This window comes from Colletotrichum tamarilloi (genome assembly GCF_030869305.1).
Source record: "Colletotrichum tamarilloi strain Tom-12 chromosome Unknown Scaffold_75.1, whole genome shotgun sequence".
Taxonomy (NCBI): domain Eukaryota; kingdom Fungi; phylum Ascomycota; class Sordariomycetes; order Glomerellales; family Glomerellaceae; genus Colletotrichum; species Colletotrichum tamarilloi.
The window spans coordinates 79,539-105,852 of NW_026849458.1; the positions used below are offsets into that span (position 1 = coordinate 79,539).

The following is a 26,314-nucleotide window of genomic DNA, read 5'->3' on the forward strand; positions in this document are numbered from 1 at the left end:
TACGGACAGGGAAAGTAATGCACCCAGAAATTAGCCCTTGACTTTAGTTCCATGTCAAAGAGATTCGATTAAGAGCTTCGAATCTGATGAATTTTGGACCAGACCTTTCTGCTGGTCGGGGGTTTCTTTGGTTTTCGCTCTTAGTGTCTCGGGGCATTTCATTGTCAAAAAAGCCGCCTGTAAGCACAACGCATATGCGCGCCGACACGTTTAGGATTGGTAAGCTTATCATACACGATATGGAAATGTTTAATTTGCCAAACAACGGTACCCAGGCACATAGTATTAATCTCTGCGATCCAAAAGGCCTTTGGGCTGCCACACTAATAGGACATTGCTTCCGCACCTTGGCCAGAGACACTTTCATCGCTGATTTCAGACTGGATAGACCGCAACCCCTCATCCTGCTCCCGCGACTTGCATAGTCCTATCGAAAAAACACAGTCTCTGCATTGTATCCTAGCGCAGGTGGAAGCCTCAACGCAGGCCTCTTACGAGATCCGCAGATGGCGCAGAACAATGTCGTAGGCAGGGTCGATGGTGCCGACGCCTTAGAGCCAATTGCCATCATAGGCATGGCCTGTCGTTTTCCAGGAAGCGTCTCCACCCCGGAAAGCTTTTGGGAACTTCTCAACAACGCCAGAAAGGGCCACGGAGAGGTTCCCGAAGACCGTTTCAATGCTGAAGCATGGCGACATCCCAGTCACGAAAGAAAGGGAGCTGTAGGTGGAAGAAATGGATCGCTTCGGCGTTCTGCCTTTCAAAAACTGCGGTTACTGATAGGATGCATCTGTAGATCCAGCCTGACAGCGGTTTCTTCCTGGACGAGGACCCAGCTGTTCTTGATGCTCCCTTCTTCTCTATTACGGCCAAGGAGGCCGCCGGCATGGTAAATACCCTGCTCTTGACGCAGTCACTCGAATGATTATCTGACAAGGTGTCCTAGGACCCAATGCAAAGGAAACTGCTGGAAGTAGCCTATGAAGGGTTCGAAAACGGTATGCATTTCCCATTAGAGACGATAGAAGAGAAGAACACAGTTGCTGACAGTCGCGTTCTAGCCGGCATTCCCATGGAGAAACTGGCCGGTAGCGACACATCAGTTTACGTCGGTGTGATGACAAACGACTATGAAATGGTCTCCCAAACCGATATCTACAACCTCCCACATAATGCTGCTTCCGGAACTAGCCGGGCTATGTTGGCAAACCGCATTTCATGGTTCTTCGATCTGCATGGCGCTAGTCTCGCGTTGGACACTGCTTGTTCATCCAGTTTATACGCGTTCCATCTGGCTTGCCAATCTCTCCGGACAGGAGAGTCGCGACAGGTACGTTCAAGACCCCCGTATCCCAACTTGCTTCCCAGAACCGGTCAACAAACAATAGGCACGGTATTCTGTGTTAATGAATGACTTGTTGACCATTTGTACAGGCGTTGGTCGGTGGTGCCAATATGATCCTTCATCCAAACTTCATCTCTCAGCTATCTGCATTGCATATGTTGAGCCCTGACGGTATCAGCCACTCATTTGATGCCCGGGCGAACGGCTATGCACGAGGAGAAGCCATCACCACCATCGTTGTCAAGCGCCTAAAGGATGCTCTTGCCGACGGCGACACTATTCGAGCTGTGGTTAGGGGCACTGGCGTTAACCAGGACGGTCACACACCTGGGATCACGATGCCCAGCAGCGACGCGCAAGCCGCGCTGATTCGGTCTACCTATGCTGCCGCGGGGCTCTCGTACGACGACACGGGCTATTTTGAGGCCCATGGCACAGGAACACCCCTTGGAGTTAGTTAATCCCAATTTTTCTTGGTCGCATGACATAACCTGAGAGATCTACTAACGAGGCTTCCCTCTGCATACAGGACCCTTTGGAGTTGAGCGCCGTTGGAGCCGTATTTGGCCCCTCGAGAAGAGGTACACGGACTCCCCTACACGTAGGCAGCGTTAAAACCAATATCGGCCATACCGAAGGTAGTGCCGGCCTAGCTGGCGTTGTGAAGGCGGTTTTGGCCGTGGAAAAAGGGTATATACCCGCCAACGCCGGTTTCGAGATATTAAACCCGAAGCTCCGACTCGATGAATGGGGTCTCGCATTGCCGCTCGAGACGATGCCATGGCCAGTCTCGGGCCTCCGCCGGGCAAGCATCAACTCATTCGGTTTCGGGGGCGCCAACGCCCACGTCATCCTGGACGACGCTCATCACTATCTGGAGTCGCGCAACTTGGTTGGTAACCACCAGACGGCCGTGTCGGTCGACGGAGGGACATCTACTTCATCCGAAAGCGGAGACAGCGGAATCAGCGACGTGCGCAATCATCGGGACGTAGGTAAACAGCTCGGAAGCGTTTACGGACGCCCCAAGGTCCTCGCTCTCTCAGCGCACGACCAGGCCGGGATCAAGAGGCTCTCCAGTGCATACGCCCAGTTCGCGGCGAAGTCTCAGCACCGGGACGGCAGCTTCGTTCACGAAATGGCTTACACTCTGGCAGCCAGGCGCACCAAACACCCATTCCGCAGCTTCGCGGTCGCGTCGACTGTAGACGATCTCGCGAGCAGTGTTTCCGCGGCGCCGGCGACATTGAAACGCTCAGCAAAGAACGGGACGCTGGCGTTTGTGTTCACTGGGCAAGGTGCGCAATGGGCGACCATGGGGAGGGAGTTGCTTGATGTTCTTGCATTCAAGGAGAGCGTTCTCAGATCGCAGGGATACCTTGACGCACTCGGATGCAAGTGGAACGCGATCGAGCTACTGTGCGATGAGGAAGGCTCCAGATTGGACATCCCCGAGTTCTGCCAGCCCATCTGCACCGTGTTGCAGGTTGCCCTGGTCGACTTACTTGGTCACTGGGGTTTGACGGCGAAAGGTACTGTTGGGCACTCAAGTGGTGAGATTGGTAAGAACTATCCAACACTGGATGATAATACGACTTCAAGCTGACATGTGTGTACAAACAGCGGCTGCTTATGCTGCAGGCGGAATATCCCATGCCAGCGCCATTAAAATCGCCTACTTTCGCGGTCTTTACGTTGAGGAGATTCAGCGCCGTCTTGGAGGTCGCCGGGGCACCATGCTAGCTGCGGGCCTGACCGCCGACGAGGCGCAGTCAGTTGTAGAGGAGTTCTCTTCCCCTGAACAGATCGCTACGGTGGCCTGCATCAACAGTCCCTCGAGCGTAACCATCTCGGGCGATGAGGATGCTATCGGCAAGCTTGAGGCTGTGCTTCAGCAAAGGGGCAAGTTCGCGAGGAAGCTCCGCGTGAAGATGGCGTACCACTCGGCACACATGGAGGTCATCGCAGACGACTTTCTGGCATCCATGGGCGAGCTGGAACTGAAGGATCGATTCACAGCGCCAATGTTCTCTTCGGTTACGGAGGAGGTCTTGGCGAGCCCGTCACAGCTGAGCGCTGCCTACTGGGTCAAGAACATGGTCTCACCCGTACTTTTCAAGGGTGCCGTGGAGGCATTGCTCACTCACTCCACTCTTGCCGAGGGAGCCAACGCCGCACGAAGACAGAGGAAGGTCCCGGTGCGATGGACCGGTTTCGTTGAGATTGGCCCTGCGGGAACGCTCCAAGGGCCGCTAGACCAGATCATGAAGGCTGTCAATTCGAAGCTCTCATCGGACCTGACATACACTTCCATGCTCAAGAGAAAGAAGAACGCCATGATTACCTCGCTCGAGGCTGCGGGTCTACTATGGGCCACTGGCCATAATGTCGATCTGCTGAAGGTCAACGAAGACCCTGATCACCGGAGCGCCCGGTCTTTGGCCAACTTGCCGCCGTACCCATGGCAACACAGCAAACGCTTCTGGCACGAGACACCTGAGAGCCTCGCAGTCAGAAAGCAAAAGAGGCCCAGGAGGGATCTCCTAGGCATCGGGGTTCCTACTCAGAACCCCTTTGAGCCCAGGTGGCGAACCCCCTTGCGCTTGGAGGAGCAGCCGTGGATGGGTGGCCATGTCATTACTGGCACAATCCTGTACCCGGCTGCGGGCATGCTAATCATGGTCCTCGAAGCCGCCCTAGAAATTGCCGAGAATGACTCGAATAGAACAAAGAAAATTACGGGCGTCGAGTTAGGCCAGGTCAACTTCGAGAGAGGATTGGTGGTCCCCAATGATGATGCCGTCGAGACTCACTTGAGCATGCGACCAGACGAAATGTTCCCTGAAAAGTATCACTGGACCATCTTTTCCATCCCATCTGGCGGGACCTGGCAGAAACACTCGTCCGGTACTGTCATCACTATCTACGAGGACACGGGTTCCAACATTGAGGACTGGCAAGCCCGGGCAGAGAGCTTCGAGGACATGAAGAAGCGTGCCTCTAGGAAGCTTGATGTCGCAGCCTTCTACGACCAGCTGAAGTCTATCGGCATGGACTACGGGCCCTTGTTCACCAATGTCGTTGACGCCACCATACTGCCGGGTGAGCAAACAGGTCTTGCGACTGTGTCCATCCCGGACACCAAGTCTACGATGCCACAGGGCGTCGAGTTCCCGCACCATATCCACCCGGCAACGCTCGACGCAATCTTCCACCTCATCTTCATCGCCCTTTTTGAAGGATATCCCATGGACGAAGCATCCATTCCGGTGACGGTCGAAACCATCTTTATCGCGACGGACCAGCCTTCTGGTGCGGGATCCAAGTACGTCGGGTTCTCAAAGGCGAGGAAGACCAACTCTAGAGAGGCGTGTGGCGATATCATCATCTCGGATGAGAGCTGGTCGGGACCCAAGATCGTCATGCGGAACATGGTGGTCCGTCAGGTATCATCCACTGATGATAAGTCTCAGAGCTCCTCGTCGCCCTTCTCTCAAACACCAAAGAGGGTCGGCCGACTTGAGTGGAAGGAAGACGTCGATGCGCTTGCGGGCAAGGTAGCATCACAGGTCCTCTGTGCAGGTGGATGTCAGGACCGTTTCACCGGTCTGAGCAACCCTGACTTGGCTGCGTACTTGGAACTTCTTACCTATAAAGAGGCGGATTTGAGGCTTCTTGTCCTTCATGCCGAGGAGAACCATGAACTGCAATCTTTGGCAACCATCTTCGCACCGCAAGAGGAGCGAGGCCTTCGCGCCGCCGACATCAAGTTTGCTGCGCCGTCTCAAGAGCTTGCAAGGCAATTTCTTTCCCAGCTTGCAGCGAGGCAATATCCGCTGCCCAATAGTTCCGATCTTATATACGTGCCATCAACTGCAGCCCTAGCAGAGGATTCGTCCGATCAACTTGCTGAGGACCTGGGTATGTTTGACATCGTCATCGGGGACAGTCGACAGTTGCTCGATGGTGATGGGGACATCGGGCTGTCTCACATCAAGTCCCTTCTACATCCCGGTGGTCGAGTCGCTTTAGTTGGAGACAAGGTGTCTGCCGCCGACTATCTAAGTGGCGCCGGCTTCGCCCCGGTTGATATCGACTTCAAAAACGCAATCGTTTCCTCAACAAAGGTCCAGAAGAAGCTGGACATTTCCGAGATCAACCTGATTGTCCGGCTCTCGCCTTCGATGGCAGCTTTGAGAGTCCAGGAGGTCTTGAAACGGAAATTGGAGAGCTCAGGGGTCGCGGTCAAGAGCTGCCTCCTCTCCGAGGCCGCCACTTCTGGATCTGAGATCTTTATCTCCCTTCTGGAGTTCGATGAGCCTTGGACAATCAATCTAAATGCCCAAGACCTAGAGGAATTCCGATCCTTGGTTTTCGGCGCCAAGTACCTTCTATGGCTGACGAACAGCGGCATCGCCGACAGAAGTGAGGCGTCACTGGCCTTCTCCCCTACCACCGGCTTGCTGCGCACTATTCGAACCGAGGTGCCGCAAATCGTGCTCCCACATCTAGATCTCTCTATGACTTCGGAACTCGGCCCTGAAGAACAGACAAACTTGGCATTGGAGGTGTTGAGCCTTAGCAGGAAAGACCTATACAAAGGGAAGAATAACGAGACGGAGTTTCTCGAGTCTGGAGGCAGGCTTCTGATTCCTCGGGCCGTGGCAGACTTGCCCTCTGACCATGAACTGGCGTTGCGTTCTGGTCAGCTGAAGTCGGTTCCAGGCGGATTGTGGGAGGCTGGCGAGCCTGGGGACTCAACTCCTTTGAAGTTTGACGTCGCTGGGTCCGGTGTCTGGATCGCGGACACAACCCAGAGTGAACCTCTCAACAACGAGGGGATTGAGATCCAGACCAGCCACATATGCATCAACGGCTCTGACCTTACTCGATCATCAGGCCGATTTGGTACCACAATGGCGACGGAGGCTCTGGGACGTGTGGTCCGTCTTGGTTCCGAGGTCCCGAACCTCAAAATTGGTGATGAAGTCGTAGTCCTGGTTGATGAAAGCGCATTCAAGACACATATCAGACAGCACTTCAGCCTGGTCCAGAAGATTCCGGATGATTTCAAGTCTGAGCTCGCCGTTTCTCTACCGTTGAGCTTCATGACGGCCTACCACGCCATCGTTGAAGTTGGTCGTCTTGCAGCAGGCGAGACCGTTCTAATCCACGCCGTGCATGATGCCGTTGGACTTGCTGCCCTTCAGATTGCGACACAGCTAGGTGCGGCAGCGGTGTTTATCACAGCCAATAACGATGAGGCGGCATCGGAGCTATTGACCGAGTACAACATTCCCCAGAGCCATATCATCCGAGCAGAGGACGGTGACACCGTCTCAACGACCGCCATGAAGCTAACTTCCGGGCACGGCGTCGACATTGTCATCAGCGCTGCGTCGGGCACATCATTGTACTCAGCCACGAAGACGGTTGCTTCCTGGGGCCGGTTCGTGCGCATCGGCACCGATAGGGCTCGTCCCCAGGACATTGGCGCCGCTGTATTCGAGCGCAACGCCTCCATCTCGTCTGTCGATGTCAGACAGCTCCCCCGTGAGAGGCGCGCCCGGCTGCTCGCCATGGCGTTCGGATTCTTGCGGTCCGGACTTGTGAAAGAACGGTCTCTTGTGACTACTGTACGCGCCGTGAAAGACCTGAGCGACATCTTATCCTCAGCTACCGTCGAGCAGGGCAACATTGTCATCGAGCTTGGGGGAAAAGCCGTGGTGCCGGTTTTACCGCGACCGCCGGCTCCGCCCCAATTGGATGCCGACGCAAGTTACCTCATCTCCGGTGGCCTAGGTGCTCTCGGCCTAACTATCGCGAAGAACATGGCTCTTCATGGCGCTCGGCACTTGGTCCTTCTATCGCGATCTGGCGTCGTGAACGCTAGGCAAGAAGACGCCATCCAGGACATCCGCGATCTCGGCTGCGAGGTTGACACTCCCAAATGCGACGTCACAATACACTCAGAAGTTGAAGATGCGATACGAAGATGTGAAACGAGCGGACGAAGGCTTCGAGGCGTGATCCAATGCGCCATGGTCCTTCAAGACTCCATCTTGCAGAATATGACCATCGAGAAATGGAACACCGCGACGCGTCCTAAGATAGTGGGGACGTGGAATCTCCACTCCACGGTGCCCACAGACCTCGACTTCTTCATTCTTCTGTCCTCCATGTCCGGCATCATCGGTAACAGCGGACAGGCAAATTACTGCGCGGGCAACGCGTACGAGGATGCCATCGCGCTTCACCGTCGGTCCCTGGGGCTAGCAGCGACGACGTTGAACGTTGGGCTGGTGACGGACGCGAGCCATTTCAATGCGACGTCTACGGCCGATGATTACCTCAGAAAATACGGCCACTGGGAGTCGGCGAGGGTGACGGACGACGAGATGCAGGCCGTCATCGAAGCCGTCCTCCGCCAGAGTGCTAGGGATCTGCCGGAGCAGCTCCTCGTCGGCATCACGGACGATGTGAAGCGCGACGGTCGCGCAGCGTGGCCCCAAGACCGCAAGTTTGAGCACCGCATCGCGCGAACTGGGTCGTCTGCGGCTAGTGCAGACCCTAACGGCGCGAACGCGGAGAGACTCGGAGACGAGTTGAGCCGGGCAAAGACGTTGAAAGAGGCTGTTGTGGTGGTTCTCAGCGCTCTCAAGGCGAACCTCGCGGCGGCCATGACGGCCAGTCCAGACGATATCGATGAGGAGAGGCCGCTGTATAGCTTTGGTGTTGACTCGCTCAAGGCGGTCGAGGTGCGCAACTGGATCTTCAAGGAGCTACGATGCGACGTGTCTGTTTTTGATATTCTGAGCCCGAGCCCGCTCGCTAAGTTGGGGCCGAGGATCGTGGCTAGGAGCGCGCTAACGCCACCCGAGATTGCAAGTCAGGCGTTAGCGGAGGCATAATCCATGTAAGTAGGGGCTGTCAAAAGAATGGGGCAATGTGATCATGATTTTTTGTCTTTTGTTCAAGTAGGGTTCTGATAGGGAGTAAGGTCTTTGTTCCAATTGATAAATACACTGATATATCTCACCACTATAGGGCAAGCAACTATCGAGATACAATACAATGGATTGCTCTGTATCTCAGAGAAGAGCGATAGGATTGAATTTATATTTACTCTGCGATCCTAGTTCGAAGAGACCTTCTAAAATCCGTTTTGGATGAATAGAATAGATAGATTTTGGCAGTGCGCCGGCGTTATCCCGTAAGGTCAGGTGACCAGCGTATAGGTTTCAACTAATACAACATGGTATGATATTAAAAAGCAGGGGAGTTCTTTCTATATGCATACTAATATATCTGTAATTGTGTAGACTTTTCCCCATATCTTGTATGTTGCCGACTAATCCTCGAGGGGCGGGGGCGGGGGCGCAGACGTTAGACGGCAACTTCAGAAAGAAAAACGCTTCTATCAAAGTTCGCTGTATAAGATCAACAATACAAATACAAGTTGGACTTTTGCTTTGATCATCACAATCACCACTTGATCGACATCTTCCCTCGCAGGCGCTCGACCCGCTCCATTACTCCTCTTAACATCCCGAGAGTCGCGCTGCACTGCATCTCTTTCATATGTCCTCCAGTAGTATTTTGGAGGTCTGTTAACATCCCAACCAGTATCCTCAAGCGGTGGCAAACAAGCCGCTTCAGAAACGTCAACTTCAAGTCTTCGTCTAAGACCTCGTAGTCGCCTATCCGCAACTCTGTCGTATGTATCAATGACTGTTTGCGAGAGGGCGCCGCCATCGTCGCCCCCGGCGCTGGTATGTAAAGCTTTCCCAGTCCGACTCCGCTCGCGGAGGGCTGGCTGCGGTAAGTGCTCTGATACATCACGCCGATATTGCCATCCCCGGCGGTATTCTTGTTCGGAGCACTTGACCCTCCTCGGATTGAGCTTTGATGATCTACGACAGCCACATTAGGCTTGACTTTCTCGATGAAGCAATCTAATAGCCGGGTCGCCTGGTCCATGATGATGGAAAGTAGTAATAAGCTGCTGTCGTTTGCTAGGCAATGTGGGCAGTTAAGGAGTCCCTTTGTGAGCGCCTGCATATTCCGGTCAATTTGTAGAATCGTGTCGAGATTCGGGGTGACCGAGGAGTTGGTGAGGCTATTGAGACCAGCAAGCTGTTGGCTGAGACAGCGGTAACAGTCGTTGCTGCACGTAAGAGAGGATGAGGTTAATACCGATGTGGGAACAGGGGGAGCTTGTGTGTGAAAGTGCATTGGTGTTTCTTCTGGGCCAAATATGTCGGACACAGCTGCCACCGCCGCAGCCGCGCTACTTTCAGACAAATTTATGGTAGAACCCGAAGGGCGTTTAGTCGTGCCAGTAAGAGCTTCACTTCCAAACTGCTCGTGTTGGTCCACTGGGGTATTGTAATGACTTGGTTCGGTAGCCCAGTTCTGGAGATCCTCAAACGTCGTCTCGGTCAAACTGATGGCGGCGAGGGGCTCCGAAGACGCCGGGTCAGTCGTGAACAGTGTGTCCATCACCACGTCAAACTGATGATTGCTGTCTATCACTGGCTGATGCAAGGCGCTAGGGATCACTATCGTGCTAGCCCCGTCATCGTTAACTCCGGACATGGCGTCGAGGAAGGCATCTGTGAAGGGCGAAATTGTCTCGTGGAAAGCTGGGGTTGGAACTTTCTGCGAAGGGATAGACGCTGCTGGTCCACCATGGCTTTGTCCCATATTCGCAACCTCGCCTTCGTGATCTTCATCCTGGCCGCCTCCTCCCGCACCTGCGACACCCGAAGATGTTACTGCTGACGATGGCGGAGGCGGCGGCGGTTGCCGTTGCTGACGGGGTTGTTGCTGCTGTTGTTGAGTCGAGTCCTCTAGCTGATTGGAGGAATGCTTGCGAGGCCGGCCGAGCCGGCGGATCGGAGAGTACACGCACGGGAGACCGAGTCGGGCACACCGTCGACACGCCGGCTTTTCCTGAGAGCACTTGAGCTTCGTATCCTGACAGCGGTCACAAGAGTTGCGGAGCCTAAATTGCCTGTTCGGGTGGTTCCCCGCCTGGTCTCGGCTTCCCTGGCCCTCTGTGACAGGGGCTGGACTAGCTTCCCCAGGCTGTATTTCGGTATTGCTCATGTCGTATACGAGGTTATCAAGGTAATATGTATCTTCGACTGGTTGAAGTTGCCCGTTTCCACCCTTTGTTGGATGGTCCGGCATCCGTCCCAACCATAGGAAGGCGAGCTAAAACTCGTCACCCAAATATGAGGCAGACAAGATTTGGCACCTTCACTTTTATATCTGCTACTCATCCCACAGGCATTCCCTAGAATACTAGGCAGCCGGACTCCTTCGTCTGCAGAGATGTGGCGCTGTGTAAGCGCTTTACTTGATGGAGGTACATCTTCTGGGCTTATGTCTGTTGATAGCGTGGTTCCTCCGTGGGCGCACATCACGCCGTGGACGCGCACCTTACGGAGTCGTCAGTCCAATTAGATGCAAGAGATCCAGCTTGTTCCACTTAAAGGATTTGCTCGTTGACCGAGATACAAGTCCGGCTTCCCGTCTCTCACACTCACAAAAGTCTCCCTCATAGTTTTCCTAAAGAATGTGCACTTTCAAATTCTCATCCTAAGACGACAATGACTTGACGGAGATAACCTAACCGGCATTACCCCGCGTATGGTCAAGAAATTCTCAAGTAGGTTGAGGGCTCCAGTCCGCCCCCCTGTCCGACCCTTTGACATCCAGCATGAAGACACCAGACCCCTGTCAATTCATGTACATGTAGGCACAATCCCACAATGCAACTCACAACTCTGGTGATACAACCCGAATTTGAAAACCATGAACGAAATGTTCGACGCAAGAAAACGCGCAGCCATGGAAGCACCAAGCAAGGTTCGACTGAATGCTTTGGATATGACATAGGGCGTGGGGGGTGGCTTTACGTCTGTCAGATCTAGCCTACATGATTCGGCTCGGCCGCGCCCGCCACGGGCGAGTTGATAAGTACTTTGGTCCAATCGGCCCATTACGCCGCGGTATCGTATAGAATACATGTAATATGCCCATCAGCCACTGACTCAAAAAAGGCAGTTGTCAAACAAGCATGACAGGCCCGGGTGGTTGATCGGGTCTTTTTCCACTGCCACGGATCGACGGATCACAAGTTCTTCCTTCTAAGACTACATCAATAGGCCCTCTTGTGAACAGAGTTTTGTTAGCAGAGTCAAGACTGAATCACACGGTTAGCTAGAGAGATTCAAGAGAGACAACATACATCTTCAGAATGGTGGCAAACAAGTCATTGATCTTCAAGAAGGTCCACGAGACACCCACGGTAGCGGGACAGGATATCGCTGTGGAGAGCAGAGACTTTGATCTTGACCAGGTAAGTATGCACACACGCAACGGATATCAGTCGTCTATCATTGACAGCTTGGCCATTGGAGTACAATTATGGCGTTTTGCTAACACGTTGATTTAGGAATTGCTGGGGGGTTCCATCTTGGTACAAGTTCTGTATGTCTCATTTGACCCGTACATGAAGGGTCGCATGGTTGAGAAGCCGGTTATGGGCCCTTACAAGCTCAATGAGCCCATCCCGAACACAGCCCTCGCCAAAATCCTTCAATCCAAAAACGAAGGATTCCCGCAAGGCGCCATAGTCAGGGGGGAATTCCCAATCAGCCAGTACGCCGTCGCCACCGCCGAGGACTTGCAAGCCAGATGGGCCCATCTGATCGAGAATCCTCTCAACTTACCGCTCGACACATTCCTTGCTGCCCTGGGGATGCCCGGACTCGCCGCCTACGCCTCTCTCTACGAGATAGGTAAGCCCAAAAAAGGCGAGACCTTATACGTCTCCGCTGCAGCCGGCGCCGTGGGCCATGTAGTTGGGCAGATCGCCAAGCGCGAGGGTCTACACGTCATTGGCTCCGTTGGCGCCGACGAAAAGGTCGACTATCTCGTCCGTGAGCTCGGCTTCGACGCTGTCTTCAACTACAAGAAGGAGACAGTCGACGAGGGCCTCGCCCGTCTTGCACCTGACGGGATCGACATCTTTTACGACAACGTCGGCGGTGAGACGCTAGATGCGGCTCTACTGAAGATGAACCCGTATGGACGAATCATCGCCTGCGGAGCCATCAGTCAGTACTCGCGTGTTCAAGGCCCTTACACGGGCTATGGAGTTACCAATATCTTCAACATCACCGTGAAGCGAGTCACCATGGCTGGTTACATCGTGACTGACCCCAACATTGGTCCCAAGTATGGCGCGGAGCATATGCAGAACTTTTCAAAGTGGATTCATGATGGTAGCTTCACGTCGAAGTCGACTGTCGTGGACGGCGTGGATCAAGCAGCCGATGGATTTGTGGGCATGTTTTATGGCAAGAACATTGGAAAGGCTGTTCTCAAGATCTAGAATACTGCCCTATGAAATCAAATACAATTTGTGATTCTACTTGATTGTGACACAACCTTCTGCTATGTTTTCAAAATGCTGTCGCGAGGAGCCCTAGTAGTGCATTTGCAACGCACGGTCTTGGAAAGGTTCTTTGTGCTCATTTAGCTACAAATGAACGAAAGAAAGACTAAGAGAGCCTGCAATTGAGATGAGGTCAAGGGGCCTATCGAGACAAGGATTCAGAAATGGGCGGTCGGGATAGCCCGTTTGACTTCACTCTATGGCGGCAGGGACTTTCTCGATTCGTCTAGGTGCGGTGGGAGTTCCAAGCCGCCGAATCCTTCAAATTCATCCTTCTGACTAGATAGCTGTCATCCCACCATTCAAAGTGCAAACCTTAAAGACACCCAAAAAGCCCCCGAAGAGGTAAGCATTTAAGTATCCGAAACTCCCAAGCACCCAGAATAATTGTTCAGTGGCAATCAGCAGCCAATAGATGATCTGTATAATCCAACATGCCGTGCCGAATCCTTTGCCTCCATGGCATGGGTATCAACAGCCAGATATTTGCCTCGCAGACAGGTGAGTCATTTTCATGCTGTCTTATCTCGCGCTATCGGCACTACTGATTCAACTCACAGAATCCTTTCGGAGTTTGCTGCCATCGGACTACGACTTCACGTTTGTCGATGGTCCGACCACTTGTAAGCCAGAGGCGGATATAGCCAAGGTGTATCCGGGCCCGTACCTTTGCTGGTATAGAACGCCGACTACTGAGTCGGTGACCGCGGCCCACCGTCACGTCAAGTCCATCATGGCTGAAAAGGGCCCTTTTGATGGAATCATGGGGTTCAGCCAGGTAAGTTTCACCGGGAGCAGTCCATCCTTCTCATATCGGGCTCGGGGTCTAACAAACTTGACCGTAAGGGCGCTGCAGTCGCGGTGTCAATGATCTTGCGCCACCAGCTTGAAACCCCGTCAACACCACCCCTCTTCAAGTTTGCCATTCTCATCGGCTCCCCTTTACCCTTCTCACACAGCCTGATGTATGGGATTGACACGCGGGATTACTTTGGCGTCTCTTGCAATGTGGACTGTAGCATCCTTGCTCGGTACAATCGTCCTAACAAGGTCCCTACGTATCTTATTACCCCAGACAGGTACCTCAAAGATGACGACGATGAGGACTTCCACAGAACCGAAGAGGCATGTCAACAGCCGACCGCAGCCATGTTCTACCAAATGTTCCATTCAACATCAGATGAAGTCAGAATGGACATTCCTACTGTTCACATATTTGGCCGGCGTGATCCGTGGTACCTTCATAGTAAAGATGTGCTAGAGCTGGCTAGTGCTGAACGGGCTTCGGTGTTGGAGCATTGTTATGGCCATGAAGTTCCGCGACACCTGAGTGAGGAAATTTGCGATTTGATTGAGTCGGCGGTTGCCTTAGTGGAGGTTTAGTGAAAGAAATTTGAACTATTTCTAAGTCTACCTACTCTAGACTTAGAGTGTCGAGTCTCGCAGCGATCCTTGATCACTCATTGAAATCCAGAGGAAACATATGTAACTACCTTATTTAATCTACACCATTGTAACGACATGATAATCCGAATATTTTATTCATGTGTGAAACAAGATGATTGTCATTGAATCTATGATAAGAAATCTGTATTTACTCGTTTACTTAGTACCGTCAATTGGTCTCGCCATTGCTCGTTCCGTGCGCAACACCCACATACTCATCTACCTTTCCAGCCAAAACATTCTTGATAAAGTCCACCTGCATCTTAACCAGGTCTGGGAACTCTGGACCGCTGAGTACATTAAGATGTCCTTTGCCAACAGATACGTGCGCCTTTTTCGGGCCTGGAAACGTGCCGAACAGATCAAATTGCTGATCTGGGGGCGAGATCTGATCCAGCTCGGGAATGACCATGAGAACGGGCGTTTGGTACATGTACTTCATTATACCATGGGGCTGCCACATAATGAGCTTGTAGTACGACTGAAGCGTCGTTCTGTTCTCGTGGCGACTGGCGCCGTACTTTTTGGCGTTGACCATGTAATCAAACTCCTCCTTGTCGGCGCCAATACCCAGGCCGGCGGGGTTGACGCCGTCCTCGGTCAGCACAGGCAAAAAGACTGGCGGGTTGCCGGCGGCGCGGGACTCACGGTCGGCCATGCTGCGTGCGAGAACGCGGGGGAACTTTTGCGGCGTGAGTTCAAAGTCCAGCAGTGGGCAGATGGACACGACCATGCGTGCGCGCTTGTCGAGGGCGCCAGCACAGAGTGCGACGCAGCCGGCAAAGGACTGGCCCCAGAAGAAGATCTGCTCCGGATCGACTTCGGGGAGGCCGCGGAGGTAGGTCAGCGCATCTGAGTAATCTGAGACCTGCTTCATCGGGTCGATCTCGTTCCGGGGCTGACCATCGCTGAGGCCTAGGCTGCGTGGGTCGTAAATGAGTGCTGAAATTCCGGCAAGCTGGAACTGTTCGGCCACCTCTGGCACGAACATCTCCTTCACGCAATTGAACTAGACGGGGGCTGAATGTCAACCTGGGGAAAGCCTTCGAAAAACGAGCAGGGAATTTCATCATGAGATTCTTACCCCGGGCGTAATGATGGCTGCAGGACCACGGCCAGGAGCGGGATAGAAGCAGCCCCTAAGGGTCAGCCCGTCCACGGTTTGGAATTCCACGTCGCGGAAGAAGGTACTCATTATTGCAGTTGAGACGCAGGATTCGACTGAAGAGAACTTGTTTGTTAGGGCTATCTAGTGACCGAGATGGCAAAATGCACGCATTGCAAGCGCATTAGGCGTTCCTTATCAGACAGTTGACCTTGTAATGGGCGAGTTCAATGCAACAACTGAAAGGTCTACGGCGTAGGATAAACTGCCCGAAGTCTTCCACTTGCACCGGCCACTTTCAAGATCAACAGTGTTGATACCCAGCTCAAGAATCGGCTCACCCAATCAGCATGTCAGATTATTCCCTGTCAGAATATCCCCGAGTTGTGGGCATGCCATAGCAAGGCTGATGATTAGTGGCGTGCTATGGGCGGATGGGAGACCCATCCAACTGATTATGAGTGTTTGCCACGATGACCAAACATGGAAACCATCCGAGGCACTCCCGAACTCCATAAAATGTCAAAATACATGTAAGTCATCGGCGAATGTTTTTCAAACCATTATCGGAAGCACTGGTATCACTTTAGAACGGCTAGGACACTCTCAAGGCCCTCTCTTGTTCAAAGAGAAGTTCGTGGCGTGGCTCTATTACCTTCTTTCTCGTTCCTGCTCCTTCGAGAATCAGTACATACCGACTAATTGCCCGCTTTGAATAACCAAGGAACCAGGATCTCACAACCATTGTCTATAGACTGTCGATGTTATCTACCTTACTAAAAGGCTTCTCTACCCTATTCCCTCTTCAAACAGCTAGGCCTAGCCCAGACCTAGACAACTGCAGTCAAGATGACGATCAACGACGGGAGAAACGGTGCGTACACGATTCCGAACAACAACTATCCGAGCAACGGTACCAACGGCGCCACTTGCACCGATGGAACCAACGGGATCAACGATACCAACGGCTATAATGGCAGCAACGTAAACGGCCCCACCAATGGCCCACCTCAAGCCCATGAGCCGATCGCCGTCATCGGCATGGGATGCCGTCTGCCGGGCGAAGTCGACAACCCGCACGCACTGACGCAGCTCCTGAAGCGCGGAGGTGTCGCCCGTAACGAGCCGCCCGAATCTCGCTTCAGCTTGGATGGCCACCATGACGGATCCAAGAAGCCCAAAACGATGAGGTCTCCGGGCGGCATGTTCCTAGAGAACATTGACCCTCGTGAGTTCGACGCCGGCTTCTTCCAGGTTCCCCGGCTCGATGCCATCGCAATGGACCCGCAGCAGAGACAGCTCCTCGAGGTCGTATACGAGTGTCTGGAGAATTCAGGTGTGACGTTGCAAGAGCTGCAAGGGGCCCAGGTTGGGTGCTTCGTCGGATCATACGCCGTCGGTACGTTCTTTTCTCGTCTGATTTCGTTCAGGCCAGACCTTTGCCCTGGGTGCTATTATGGGATGAACCTTGGCTTACAGCAACAAAAAATTTGCAGACTACGGCGACATGCAGGCCCGCGATCCCGAAGACCGCGCTCCTTCTGTCACAATTGGCGTTGGTCGGGCTATTCTAAGCAATAGGATCAGTCATTTTCTGAACATCAAGGGTCCCAGGTAAGCGCATTCATCCGTCTTACCCGGCGGATCCCCACGGATCCTGCAGCCACATCTGACACCTGTCTCGGTAGTATGACAATAGATACAGCCTGTTCGGGCAGCCTGGTAGCTCTTGATGTGGCATGTCGCTATCTACGTACCCGGGAGATGGACGGAGCAATTGTCGCCGGCTGCAACTTGTACCTGAGGTGAGCATTAGAACGAGTTTCCCTTCTCGGCCGTCGTCTTCTTAATCAGGAAACACTGTCTGACTCTGGAGGGGTGAGTCTAGCCCGGAACACAACATGGATGTTGGCCCAATGAAGGGAGCCTCGAGTTTATCTGGAAAATGCCACACCTTTGACGTCAAGGCGGACGGTTACATCAAGGGTGAGGCAGTCAACGCCGTAATGGTGAAACGCCTCTCGGACGCCCTCCGTGACGGTGACCCTATTCGCGCCGTGATACTCGGCACCGCTACTAATAGTGACGGCAACACTCCCGGTATCGCCAGCCCCAGCTCAGAGGCACAAGCGGCGGCCATCCGTTCGGCTTATGCTAACGCTGGAATCACGAATTTCAACGAAACCACGTATCTCGAGTGCCATGGCACCGGCACACAGGCAGGCGATCCGACCGAGGTCAGTGGTATCGCCTCAGTGTTTGCGCCGTCGCGTAGTCCCGATCAGCCCTTGATAATCGGCTCCGTGAGTTCATCCTCTCCACTGCTGGTAAAATGACCCAAGTTGACCACAACTAACACCCACCTAGATCAAGAGCAACATTGGTCACTCCGAGCCGGCAGCAGGCATCTCAGGCCTGATCAAGACCATCCTATCTCTCGAGACTGGCACCATTTTCGGCAACCCTACCTTCGTGACTCCCAACCCCAAGATCGACTTTAAGGGCCAGAAGGTGTTTGCAACACGCACCAGCATCCCCTGGCCGACAGGGGCACGCAAGCGGGCGTCTGTAAACTCGTTCGGATATGGCGGTTCCAACGCTCACGTCGTCCTCGAGTCGGCAGATCAATATCTACAGAATAAACAGACCTCCTCCCACGTCTCTTCACACCTCGCTGAGGAGGCTGATCTCTTCGGTGACGACAATGATGCTTCCTCCACGGCATCAGTCGCAAAGAAGCCCCAGCTGCTTGTCTTCTCGGCCAATAACGAGTTTTCGCTCCGCGGCTACGTGAAGCTGCTGCGCAAGCACCTTTTGAACCCGAGCGTCAAAGCCGACTTGCGAGACCTGTCTTTCACACTCTCGAGCAAGCGCAGCGCGCACTTCAATCGGGGATTCTTGCTAGCGGATAAGGTGGTGATAGCCGAAGACTCTCTCGTCCTGGGGAAGAAGAGCCCGGAAGCTCCAAAGATCGGCTTTGTTTTCACCGGCCAGGGCGCTCAATGGTCGCAGATGGGAAAGGCTCTTGTCGATGCCTTCCCTACCGCCAGAGACTTGCTGAAGCATTTGGATACTGTCCTCAAGACCGCTCTTGTCCCTCCAACGTGGTCTTTGCTCGGTATTTTCTCCTCATCCCTGACGCATTCTTGGTCCTAATTACTCACATCAATGCAGATGAACTGGTAGAGCCGCGCAGTCCTGGTCTCCTTCGCCAGCCCGAGTTTTCTCAGCCACTCTGCACAGCGCTTCAGCTCGCCATCCTGAGCGTGCTGGAAGTCTGGGGCATCGCTCCGCACAGCGTGGTCGGTCACTCATCGGGCGAAATCGCTGCTGCATATGCTGCGGGCTATCTGTCCAAGGAAGACGCGATTAAGGTCGCTTACTACCGCGGCTTAGCTGCCAAGCAGCTCGCCAACGTCGTAGATGGCACCAAGAACGTAGGCATGCTCGCGGTTGGGCTGGGCGCTGAAGCCGTAATGCCCTTCTTGGAACCCTACGCTGGCCTAGTGCACATTGCCTGCTTTAACAGCCCCAGCAGCGTCACCTTGTCTGGCAAGGTGGACAAGCTCGAGGAGGTCATGGCCTCCCTTGTAGCAGAATCGCATTTTGCCCGCCTGCTGCAGGTGAACCTGGCATACCACTCGCCTTTCATGCTGGAAGTGAGCAGTCTATACGAGGCTCTGCTTCGCCAGGACTTTGGCGCGTGCAAGAAGGACAGGAAACATGACAACGTCCGGATGTTCTCATCCGTGTCTGGCAAAGAGATGCGCCACGCTGCTGATGCGGCGTACTGGAAGAGCAATATGAGCTCTGCGGTACGATTTGAACAAGCTACCAAGACCATGCTCGCGGATGACAACCGTCCGGACTTCCTCATCGAGATCGGCCCTAGCGGTGCGCTTTCAGGTCCTGTGGCCCAGGTGAAAAAGGCTGTCCTCGGAGATGGCGCCGAAGTCCAGTATATTGCGGCCTGGTCTCGTGGCCCCGCCGCGCTCAAGTCGCTCTACGAGGTGGCCGGCAAGCTCTTCATCAGCGGCGGAGAGGTCAACTTAGCCAACGTGAACAAGACTGAGACTTGGAAACCGAGAACCATTATCGACCTGCCCAACTACTCATGGGACCACTCTACGCAGTACTGGTACGAAAGCGACGCTAGCAAGGACTGGCGATACCGTCTTTTCCCGCACCATGACCTCTTGGGTAGCAAGATCCTGGGTACTTCCTGGCAGGCGCCGTCTTTCAAGAAGTCTCTCAAGCTGGCAGACCTGCCTTGGCTTCGGGACCACAAGATGGGCCCGGAGATTGTCTTCCCCGCGGCTGGCTTCATCGCCATGGCTATGGAGGCTATCCGCCAGGACACCGAAGCGCTGCGTACTTTGGAGACTAAGGTTCTCCCTACAGCATACCATTACAAGCTTCGAGACATCAATTTCATCCGCGCCCTTGTGCTGGACGACTCAGACGAAGCTACCAAGGTCATGCTCGCACTTCACCCGCGCACGGGAGCCAAAGATTCCTGGTACGAATTCAAAATCAGCTCTCAGGTAGGGGACGCCTGGCTCGAGAACTGCCGTGGCCTAGTCAGGATCCAGGAGAGCACCCCCGAAAATTTGACTGCAGCCGAGGGCACTGTCAAGCCGTTGGTTGACCCCGTCCCCGGCGCTCTATGGTACAAGGCCATGCACGATACAGGCTACAACTTTGGTCCGGTTTTCCAGAAACATCTTGAGATCGAGTCCATCGCCGGTTCGCGCGAGTCTCGGTCTCTCGTGGATCTGAGTCCTCCCGCCTCGGAGCACCCGCAGTCGTGGTATCCGATGCACCCCGCCGCCATTGATGGATCATTCCAGTCTTGTGCCCCTTCTCTGTGGGCCGGTGATAGGCCCGGGATCAGTGCCGTATTGGTCCCTGCCATCATTGATGAGCTGACCATTTTCCCAGTGGAGAGCGTTTCTGAAAAAGGTATCTCCACGACGAGCTCTGAGTACGTAGGCCTTGGCCTGCCCGAAAGTACCAAGAGTTACAAGTCAAACGCAGTCGTTCTTGACTCTGAGACTGGAGATTTGCGTTTCAAGCTCACTGGCCTAAGATATCACCAATTGGATACACAGGAGGATCCATACTCGTCACACACGTACAGCCGCATCTCATGGAAGCCAGATGTGACGTTCCTTACTGAAGACACCGTGGCGGCCATCGCCGCAGCAGAAGATCCCCTCAACAAATTCATCGACTTGACTGCTCACAAGTTCCCAAATCTCAGTGTGCTTGAGGCCAGCATGATACCCTCCGAGGCCGGTAGTGTATGGCTTGAGGGTAGCAAAGCCGACCCTGTGGTGAGGTCTGCTTGTCGCAGCTTCCAATTCTCTTCTCACGATGCTTCTGCTGTCGTGAACGCTGAGGAGACGTACGGCAGCAAGTCAGGTGTGGCCTACGCCGTCCTCGACATTACAGCTGACCCGGAAAAATTGCAGACCCCTGACGAAACCTTTGATCTTGTCATTATCAGAGCGGCTGATGGGTCATCGGAGTCGCAAGATAATGTGGTACGGAACGCACGCACGCTGGTATCGGACGGCGGCCACGTCGTAATCCAGTCCATCGGAGCTGACGTGCCGGAAATCTCGTCATCCTCTGGTTTCTGTTCATCTTTCAGCATTCCTTCTGGCGATGGCAACACTATTCACATTCTCGTCGCTGCTTCAGAGGCCGTGTCCAACAAGCAAGGCATTGAGCTTATACACTTCTCTGACCCAACAGACGTGACCGCACAAGTTGTCTCAGATCTATCAAAGTTCGGATGGCAGATCACGGATACCGAACATACCCAAGACGACCACAGAACTATTCTGGTACTAAGTGATCTCACCGCCCCTGTCCTGCCGACTATCACAGAAGCCCAGTGGCAGCTTCTCAAGAACACGTTGGTATCAGGCAACCAAGTATTGTGGGTGACCTCGGGCTCTCAGCTGAACGTCACAAACCCCGACAGGGCCATGATCCACGGTCTGGGTCGTACAGTTCGCAACGAGGATCCTTCCATCAGTATCACAACGTTGGATGTTGAGTCAGCCACGGGTCCGAAGACCGTCTCTGCCATAAATGACATCCTTGAGCACCTCGGCAGGGCTGTTCATCGGAGACAAACGACGGGTATTGAAAACGAGTTTGTCGAGCGCCAGGGAGTCATTCATATCAGCAGAGTGCAGCCCAATGAGGCTGTTAACGTTGTTGAGAAAGCCTTGGCCCACGGCGCTGAACTCGTTGAGGGTGAGCTACATGACTTTAACACGACCGTTCGTCTGCAGTGCGAGCGTGTCGGTACAATTGATTCTCTCCAGTACACCGAGGTCGCCGCTACAGAGCTGCCTGTCCCCGACGGCAGCGTGGAAGTTGAACTGTTCGCCGCTGGGCTAAACTTCAAGGATGTCGCCGTCACAATGGGCATTGTTCCGGAGAACCAACACCTCCTCGGCCTCGAAGGTGCGGGCGAGATCCGTCGGGCTGGCAAAAACGCTGCGAACATATACAAGCCAGGAGACCGGGTGCTCGTCTTCAAGAAGGGAGCATTTGGAAACAGGGTCATCGCCTCTGTTGAGCGAACGCACCACATCCCCAACTGGATGTCTTTCGAGGAGGCCTCAACTCTGGCCAGTGTGTATCTCACTGCGCTTTACAGCATTTTCGATCTTGCCAACACACAGGCCGGGCACAAAGTGCTTATCCATTCCGCATCCGGTGGTCTTGGAATCGCCTCGATCCAGATTTGTAAATTCATTGGCGCAGAGATCTACGCGACCGTCGGCACTGATGAGAAGGTGGACTTCTTGGTAGACAGCTTTGGCATCCCCAGAGAGAACATCTTCAACTCAAGAACCACTGCCTTTGCTGCTCAGCTCAAGGCCGCCACAAAAGGACACGGCGTCGATGTCATTCTCAACTCTCTCACCGGCGATATTTTGGACGAGTCGTGGCGCTGTATCGCTGATGGCGGCACCATGGTCGAGCTGGGGAAGAGGGATATGCTTGATCGCAATTACCTCTCCATGTGAGTCTCATTCATTTTATCTCCTTACGTGAGGCCGACAACTGACACCATCTTAGGGAGCCGTTTGGCCGCAACGCTTCATACCGCTGCTTTGATATGTCCCACGAGCACGTATCGGACATCGTCATTGCCAGGCTCATGCGCCAGATGATGAGCCTCATTAGCCAGCGCGCCATCAAGCCCATTGCTCCCATGACTACTTTTCCCTTCGAGGATGTGGCTGGTGCTTTCCGTTACATGCGTGCGGCTAAGCACATGGGCAAGATCGTTCTCTCTGCCAAAGAAAAGGCTGACAAGCCGACTGTGATGGTCCGCCCCGCGATACGCAGATTCGATCTGCCCCAGACTACTTCCATCCTCATCGTCGGTGGCTTGAAAGGTCTTTGCGGATCTCTGGCCGTCTACTTGGCCCAAAAAGGCGCCAAGCACCTCGTCATCCTCGCACGTGGCGGTTACGATGATGAGCGGTCACAGGCTGTGTTGAAGAACATCCACGCCCAAGGTGCCAAGGTCGATCTGGTCAGGGGCGATGTTTCAGTTTTGGAAGACGTTCGAAGAGCTTTCAAATCCTCCAGCGTTCCCGTCAGTGGCGTCATTCAGGGCGCCATGGTCCTGAGAGACAAAATCTTCACCTCCATGACGACTCAGGAGTACCATGGCGCCGTGGCCTGCAAAGTCCCCGGAACTTGGAACCTTCATAACGTCGCTCAGGAGGAGGGCCTCGATCTCTCCTTCTTCACTATGCTTTCCTCGGTCTCTGGTGTTGTTGGCCAAAAGGGTCAGGCAAACTACGCAGCCGCTAATGCCTTCCTCGATGCCTTTGCCGTATACCGCCAAGGTCTCGGGCTGTCCGCTGTTTCGGTCGATTTGGGTGCCATCGACGACGTTGGCTACATGCATGAGCACAATGACCTTCGCGTGGCTCTGGATCGGGACGCCTGGACTCCCATTAATGAGAACCTGTTCCGCCAAATTGTCCGCGTTTCAATCCAGCAGCAGCAAAGAACATCTTCGACGGGCAACTCCACTCAACTTATTACCTCCATCGCCGTGCCGCAGCCGGACTCCTCGAACCTTCTTGTTGACGCTCGCTTCGTCAGCCTAGCTTTCGGCACCGGCGAGGCCACGTCTGGTGGGGATGGCAAGGACGATAAATCGCGCGCGGTGCAGGCGCTAATGCTGTTACTGCAATCCAGTGCAGACTCCTCGGTGGTATTGAAGGCCGCTGTGGACGTCGTTAACACCCAATTCCAGGCCACCCTCCGCTTGTCGGAACCAATGGAACCTGCCAAGCCACTCAGTAGTTATGGTTTGGACTCTTTGTCTGCCGTAGAGCTGCGAAATTGGGTCAGGCTGGATCTCGGAGTTGAATTGACAACGCTGGAGATCACGAGCGCCACGTCACTAACAGCGCTGTGTGAGAAGATTGTTTCCAAGATGAAGAAGAAGGAATGAAGACTTTCTTGCGTCTTAGACTCTGTGTTTCATTTTTTATTCTCTGGTATCATCTTCTTCAGGGTTTCTTTGGGGTCTTAACTCAAATTAGTTATTATAACGGTTTGCTTGATTATCATTTCAACATTATGTTCACACATTGTAGTGATGTCTCAAATGAAACACAACGAATATCACCTCACAACATTAGCCCTTAGAACGTTCCGAAATGTTTTGAACAGACAAAACGGAGGTAAAAATCAAGGTCTAGTGGCCTTCAGATTGCCTAGCGCTACACATTCACTTGCTTATCTAGAATCTTAAGTCGCAATGCACCTTGTTTAGATGCTGTCCGTGTTAAGCGTCCAAGCAATTCCGATCCATGTCCTAGATCATTAAGACACCATTTCTGCGTGACGAAGAGTCTACACAGAATTGATACACTGAAGCTGGTAAGTTTCTGTGAGAAGAACATAGTTATAGAGCTCGGTAACGACAGATTTACAGCATTTCGCCCAAAACATTTCCAACATCTTCAGTCTTTTCCACCGGCAATCAGTCACTGATACAGATCGTCTTTAACCAGAGCCCGCACTCCAAGAGTATGCGGCTTAGGACGCGGCACGAATCGGTCCATGTGCAGATCCATCGCATCCCGCTCAGTCTCGTGGAGTTCCATCTTGAACCTACGGAACAGCGTCGCAATGCCCGTGTACAGCTCTGCCCACGCAAGCTGCATGCCCACGCAGGAGCGTGTTCCGCGACCAAACGCGACCATGTAGCGCGAGAGTTTCTTCCCATCAGGAGCCTTTGGGTCGCCCAGCCAGCGCTCTGGCCGGAAGGTCATGTTGTCTGGGAAAATAGCCTCGTCGTGGGACACGGCGTAGTTGTCCATGCTCACTGTGGCGCCGACGGGGATGAGCCACTCGCCGTAACGGAGAGGCTCGTCCTCGAGCGTGCGAGGGAGTCGCTGAGACGTTCCATATGCGAATCGAAGGGCTTCAGGATGATTTTGGTCAGCAGATTTCACCTGTAATCAGCTATGTCGAGAAACTGCACTCACCTTCGTTGATACAGGCTGAGAGATATGGTAATTGAGAGAGCGCATCCCAGTCGGGAGGGTTTCTGGGATCCACAATAGCTTCTTTGAGCTCGGCCTGGAGCTTTTCTAGCACTGGGGGGTTCGCCAGGACATGGAATGTGCACAGACTGAGGGCCCGCATCGTCGTCTCGATACCAGCGCCGGTCACGCTGATTGCCTCTTGCTGGAGACGGCCAACCGTCTTCTCTGAGGCTGGGAGGTCTGACTCGAGGATGACGCCAAAAATGGTCTTGGATTGCCCCTTTTCCTCTGCCGGCTTGTTTAAGAGGATGCGGATCTGGTTTGTCATTTCCTAGTCGAGCGTGTAACACATCAGCAAAACGTCATATATGATCCGAAAGTCAGCTCGTTCGGTATCTCTGGCCTGGGCTACTACTAACGTTGTTGAAGTCTAGCACAGTTCCCATTTGAGGAGACATTGCCTTAACCCACGACAGCGGGAGCATCTTGAAAAGATTTGTCACGAGGGGAAACTGCGTGATATAGTGAACAGGCTCCAGAAGATCAACCATGGCATCTGTGTAGCTCGCGTGGAAGTCCGGAGCGTCAAGAAAATTATGCGGCTTGTCGAAAGCGTAGTCGTTGATGATATCTGACGTCCAGCATCCCCACATTTGATCGATACGTAACACTTTCTCTTTGCCCAGGTATTCCCGCCTGAGGCGATCTGTGAGGCGATGCATCATTCGCTGGATGTTGGGCTGGTGCTCAGCGATCCTGCGATGGGAGAAAAAGGGGTTCAAAGCCGCTCGCCGCTGGCGATGTCTGGAGTGGTTAACGGTCGAGAAAGCCGACTCTGGGCTGTTGAAACGGTGAGCGAGGGTGGTCAGCTTGCTGGAGTGCCTAGAAGACGAGTAAAGCACGTCATAGAAGCTAGAGTCTTGGATGTGCAGCTCCCATGGGTTAATTCGGATGATTGGGCCTTTGAAAACCAGTTAGCAACACGTTGAGATCTCGAAACAGTCAGTTGCCGAGTCAAAGTCTACTCACCATATTCCTCATGCAACTTAGCATAATGCCAGATAAACTGGCCGCCATCGCCGCTGAAGAGCTCATAGTAGGCCTCGTACCACTGCGTTAAAGCAGCAAGCTTTGGCCCTGGAAACTTGGCAAGCGGGCTAAAGTACAGACGATAGATACCCAGAGAGAGCAGATACACGGTGGAACATACCAGCCCTGTAATGCCATAGAAAACGGCAGATGAGCGAGTCTCGGGCGTAGATATGGAATCCATCATATTTGTTGGTCTCTGAGGTGCTTGAAAATGATTGTGCGGCTACGATGGGGCAAATGTCGGCTGTTGATAGGACCGGTGGGAGGGCAGGAAAGGAGAGTGACGACCAAACAAATTTTGACGAGACCAA

The 26,314-nt window shown here is 53.6% G+C and overlaps 7 protein-coding genes across 7 annotated transcripts; 4 read left to right on the forward strand and 3 right to left on the reverse strand.

Moving 5' to 3' along the window:
- Positions 1 to 506: 506 nt before the first annotated feature.
- On the forward strand, positions 507 to 8,256 carry CTAM01_12355 (PKSN polyketide synthase for alternapyrone biosynthesis protein; the record flags this gene model as incomplete). The annotated part of the gene is made up of 7 exons (XM_060528361.1): positions 507 to 722; positions 797 to 889; positions 947 to 998; positions 1,062 to 1,330; positions 1,435 to 1,797; positions 1,875 to 2,907; positions 2,969 to 8,256. 7 exons carry the CDS (start codon positions 507 to 509, stop codon positions 8,254 to 8,256), a joined length of 7,314 nt encoding a protein of 2,437 aa, XP_060376996.1.
- A 574-nt stretch (positions 8,257 to 8,830) lies between these two features.
- CTAM01_12356 (uncharacterized protein) lies at positions 8,831 to 10,456 on the reverse strand (the record flags this gene model as incomplete). The annotated part of the gene is made up of 1 exon (XM_060528362.1): positions 8,831 to 10,456. The coding sequence occupies one exon, from the start codon at positions 10,454 to 10,456 to the stop codon at positions 8,831 to 8,833; it is 1,626 nt and encodes a 541-aa protein (XP_060376997.1).
- A 1,156-nt stretch (positions 10,457 to 11,612) lies between these two features.
- On the forward strand, positions 11,613 to 12,752 carry CTAM01_12357 (uncharacterized protein; the record flags this gene model as incomplete). Its single annotated transcript, XM_060528363.1, has 2 exons — positions 11,613 to 11,714; positions 11,811 to 12,752. 2 exons carry the CDS (start codon positions 11,613 to 11,615, stop codon positions 12,750 to 12,752), a joined length of 1,044 nt encoding a protein of 347 aa, XP_060376998.1.
- Positions 12,753 to 13,249: 497 nt separating this feature from the next.
- On the forward strand, positions 13,250 to 14,198 carry CTAM01_12358 (uncharacterized protein; the record flags this gene model as incomplete). The annotated part of the gene is made up of 3 exons (XM_060528364.1): positions 13,250 to 13,316; positions 13,376 to 13,593; positions 13,662 to 14,198. The coding sequence occupies 3 exons, from the start codon at positions 13,250 to 13,252 to the stop codon at positions 14,196 to 14,198; spliced, it is 822 nt and encodes a 273-aa protein (XP_060376999.1).
- Positions 14,199 to 14,430: 232 nt separating this feature from the next.
- Positions 14,431 to 15,456, reverse strand: CTAM01_12359 (DltD domain-containing protein; the record flags this gene model as incomplete). Its single annotated transcript, XM_060528365.1, has 2 exons — positions 14,431 to 15,270; positions 15,346 to 15,456. 2 exons carry the CDS (start codon positions 15,454 to 15,456, stop codon positions 14,431 to 14,433), a joined length of 951 nt encoding a protein of 316 aa, XP_060377000.1.
- A 759-nt stretch (positions 15,457 to 16,215) lies between these two features.
- CTAM01_12360 (beta-ketoacyl synthase domain-containing protein) lies at positions 16,216 to 23,869 on the forward strand (the record flags this gene model as incomplete). The annotated part of the gene is made up of 7 exons (XM_060528366.1): positions 16,216 to 16,765; positions 16,863 to 16,980; positions 17,055 to 17,171; positions 17,255 to 17,669; positions 17,734 to 18,484; positions 18,541 to 22,414; positions 22,471 to 23,869. The coding sequence occupies 7 exons, from the start codon at positions 16,216 to 16,218 to the stop codon at positions 23,867 to 23,869; spliced, it is 7,224 nt and encodes a 2,407-aa protein (XP_060377001.1).
- Positions 23,870 to 24,407: 538 nt separating this feature from the next.
- CTAM01_12361 (cytochrome P450) lies at positions 24,408 to 26,187 on the reverse strand (the record flags this gene model as incomplete). The annotated part of the gene is made up of 4 exons (XM_060528367.1): positions 24,408 to 24,847; positions 24,912 to 25,242; positions 25,331 to 25,872; positions 25,941 to 26,187. 4 exons carry the CDS (start codon positions 26,185 to 26,187, stop codon positions 24,408 to 24,410), a joined length of 1,560 nt encoding a protein of 519 aa, XP_060377002.1.
- Positions 26,188 to 26,314: the final 127 nt, after the last annotated feature.